The 3,677-nt window shown below is 40.8% G+C and overlaps 1 protein-coding gene across 1 annotated transcript in view; it reads right to left on the bottom strand.

Moving 5' to 3' along the window:
• The window catches only part of LOC101850947 (obscurin), a gene marked incomplete at its 5' end in the record, with an annotated part of 65,247 nt that overhangs the window by 36,887 nt on the left and 24,683 nt on the right, over positions 1-3,677 (bottom strand). Inside the window, 3 exon segments of the mRNA XM_035969032.1 lie at positions 649-750; positions 1,391-1,690; positions 2,981-3,052. Coding sequence (XP_035824925.1) covers positions 649-750; positions 1,391-1,690; positions 2,981-3,052 — 474 coding nt within the window.

Below are 3,677 nucleotides of genomic sequence, written 5' to 3'. Positions count from 1 at the left end.
AGAGAGAGAGAGAGAGAGAGAGAAGAGAGAGAGAAGGTGAGTGAGTGAGTGTGTTTGAGGAAAGGAGATAAAGGCATCGCCTGGGTGTAAACGAGCAAAAAGCCAAGAGATTTGGGGGACGACATTGACACAAACAAATACACATGCAAACATACACATTCTCGTACATAGAGGTAGGAAGATGGATAGAAAGGCAAATAGACCGATAGATTGAAAGGTAGATAAACAGTAATAGAATAGCACGCAAGAGATCCAAAAACGTTTGCTTAAATATGGCTGAAAGACTGATACAGAGATATTTTACTTCATCAGGTTTCAGGTCTAGAGCAGATATTGACGACCATGGTACCACGCACATCCCTTTTGTCTGTCGTCTTGATTAGATCAGATTTTCCTAGTGTTATTTGATAAACAGATGGATGGAAAAATTGATTGCCATAATATAGGTAGATATATAGATAAATAGATAAACAGATTATTCAAGGAGCACATGATAGAGCCAACAACCTCGTATGGGACCCTGTTTACATCCCGTAAAATAACACGATATCAGCCTCTCATTAAAAACCTTTGAGGAATAGTAAGAGCGTGATAATATGAACAGATCATAATTTGTAATTTCCGATAAGACAATTTCGATAAACTGACCTCCATCAGACAGCGAGTCAAGATAACTGTAGGAAGACTTGCGAGAACTTGGAGCCTGTAACTCTCGCTCCCTGGACGCGCTGCTCCGGATGAAAGAGGGCGCTGTGAAGGTAGAGAAAGTAGCCTTTACACACTACTTCATCTTAATGTAAGCACTTTTGACTTTTGATGAGGATTTGATAAGCTAAGTTATCCGGAAAAAAGTAATGTCAAATCTGAAAACCTAATGCCATAAAGTAGACTAAATATATTGCTAAAGAGTTGCTGGCGTTTGCCCATACCATTTCACAAGAGTTCAAGGCATTTTATATTATTAATAAGTTGAAACATCCCCTGACCCAAGCTGGTGGCAGAGAGACGTTTCTTTTTTTCCACACGACACCCAAAAAGGGCATAAACGGAGGATAAAAGTAAAAAGTGAAGTAACTAAGGTGAAACTTCCTATTTTACACTATAATTATGATAGATTTTGTTTTGGAGACTATGTTACAACATTGTCAATATGGATTTTTAAAAATTCTAAATATTTTTGAAAAAATGATTTCCTTAAAACCTCACTCATTACTAGTAGATTCTAAAGAGTTATTTATGCAAGATCCAAAAGGGAATTCTCACAGATTCTTAACCCCCCCCCATCCCCGAAACGGCAGATTCTTGCTTTGGCAGTACATTAGATTGCGTTTAGGAGTAAAGAAAAAGAAGACGATTGTGTACAGAGAGAAAATTTTAAAAATCTCCTTACTTTTTGACCTCGTGAGTGCAGCTGGCAGAGTTGCCTCACTAGAGCCGAACTCGTTCTCGGCGCGTACCCGGAAGAGATAATCCTGAGCTGGTTTGATGCTCTTGATCAGGTAGCTGACGTCATCGTGCCTGGAGACGAGTGGTACCCACTCAACGTCCGAGGGTTCTTTTTTCTCCACGGTGTACAAGATGGGCGTTTTGCGGGCGTACGCGGGGATTCTGGCTGGTGTCCAAGACAGCCGCATGCTGCCTTGGTCAATGATGCCCATCCTGGGCGTGTCCATCGGCATTTTGGGCGCGGCTGAAAAAGGGTAAAGAATGTTGTCATAGACTGTCGTTTGTAATCTGACGTTAAACACCACAAGACTCGATGCAAATCTCGATGTAAATATATAAAGTCGAATCTGCTCTAACTGTCTCCTGTCCAAAACAATCACCAAAACAAACGACCATTTTCCACCCCCCTTTGAGCTTTTCCAAAATATAATCATGACACTGTCCAAAACGTCCACTCCACCTGTCTACGACAGCCATGTTTTCCTGGACACTTTAGATGCCGTCCTGTTTTTTGTACTTTAAAGAAAGAGCTATTGTCCCCACCCCCCCACCTATACACGCACACGCGCACACACTCACACACACATACACACTTGGTCAAAAGCCCTAGCTGAGATTTTTTAAAAATATACTAGGAAGCAGAGAAAAACAATTAAAACTCCCTCACACAAATCGAACCCCAGACTTTGGCTGAGCTGGTAAAATTAAGAACCTACCGCGACCCGAAGCTTCTAAGCACAACTAAATTTACCAATTTAGATCAGAGGCTTGAATTTTAATATCCCAAACCGTTAAGAGGGGGGGGGGCTACACCCCCAAAGTCAAAATTCGGCACACAATTATGGAATTTGAGTTGTAGGCATTTTTAGCTTCTTCAGCCGCTCCTACAACTATTTCATTGCCTAAGAAACCCCCCAAAACCGTATTTTTTCCCATACCGGGCTTGTTTGTCACCACCATTTCCTCATACAGTCAATATTTTATTTTTCTTTATCGGGCGTTTTCTCTAAACGCAACTTTCCTCTATACTTTTTTGAATAACACCACCATTTTTACAATCCAATCTTCACGAAATGTTCACAGAATGAAGAGAAGATGTAATACTAAAAATTTCTCATTTTGACTTTTGATATATTGAATAGATTTTTGTTGGTGGTGTCTGGATTTTTTGCAAACTTGAATGCTACCTCAGGAAATTTTTTTAAAACAATTTTATGTCGGCATTTTTTTTGCGCTCATATGACCTTACACAGTTGCGAGCGCCGTAAAACCCTATACTACTACTACAATTTTTTTTGCGCTCATATGACCTTAGCAGTTGCGAGCGCCGTAAAACCCTATACTACTACTACTACAATTTTTAAAAATTCGTTTAGGGAAAAACAAAACAACAGATAGATTTTTAGATCTAATGTTTGTTAACACGCATGCAAAAAACCCCCCAATTAATTTCCATGAGCAATAAGTGCGGTATTCATTACGTAAGACATGTCAACAAAATCCAATTTGGCCGTGGGTGGATTGCATCACTTACAGGTGTCGCCAAACAGAGATCCAGAGGACTCATACTGCTCAAACTCCATTTCAGCTGCAACGTCCTTCAGATCTGCAAAAGGACAAAAAGTAATGAATTTTAATCTCGTTTACGCAGGTTACACATTCGGTTTCGTTTTTACGCTTGCCGTTATCAAACACAAACTTGAAACCTAATACGCGTACCCGGCAAAATCGATTACTTCACCCAAAAAATTAGAAATTACCGGCGTGTGTGTAAGAGTGTATGGTTTTGTCTGGTTTCGTGTGAGTGTGTGTGTGTGTGTGTGTGTGTGTGTGTGTGTGTGTGTGTGTGTGTGTATGTGTATGTATTAATGTGTGTGTGTGTGTGTGTGTGTGTGTGTGTGCGTGTGTGTGCGAGTGTATACGTGTGTGTGTACGTTTGCCAGTTTGTTTGTGGCCTTGTCTGAGTGTATGAATGACTCACATGGATATGAAAAAAGGAAAGAAAATGAAAGGAAAGTGTCTTTGAGACATTAGGAATTTGTGGAGAGTCAGTATTTGTTAGATACGAAAGGAAAGCGGCGGCAGAATTAACAGATAGACCGATTAAGGAGGAGGAGGAAGAGCAAGAGGTGGAGGGGGATGAGGAAGAGGAGGAGGAGGAGGAGGAGGAAGATGAGGGGGAAGATAGGGAGGGGAGAAACATGATGATGAGAGTCCGAGGAGGAGGAGGA

Source organism: Aplysia californica, unplaced genomic scaffold, assembly GCF_000002075.1.
Source record: "Aplysia californica isolate F4 #8 unplaced genomic scaffold, AplCal3.0 scaffold00107, whole genome shotgun sequence".
Lineage (NCBI taxonomy): Eukaryota > Metazoa > Mollusca > Gastropoda > Aplysiida > Aplysiidae > Aplysia > Aplysia californica.
Note: the sequence above shows the minus strand (reverse complement) of the source record. Positions and strands in the feature narration are given on the sequence as shown.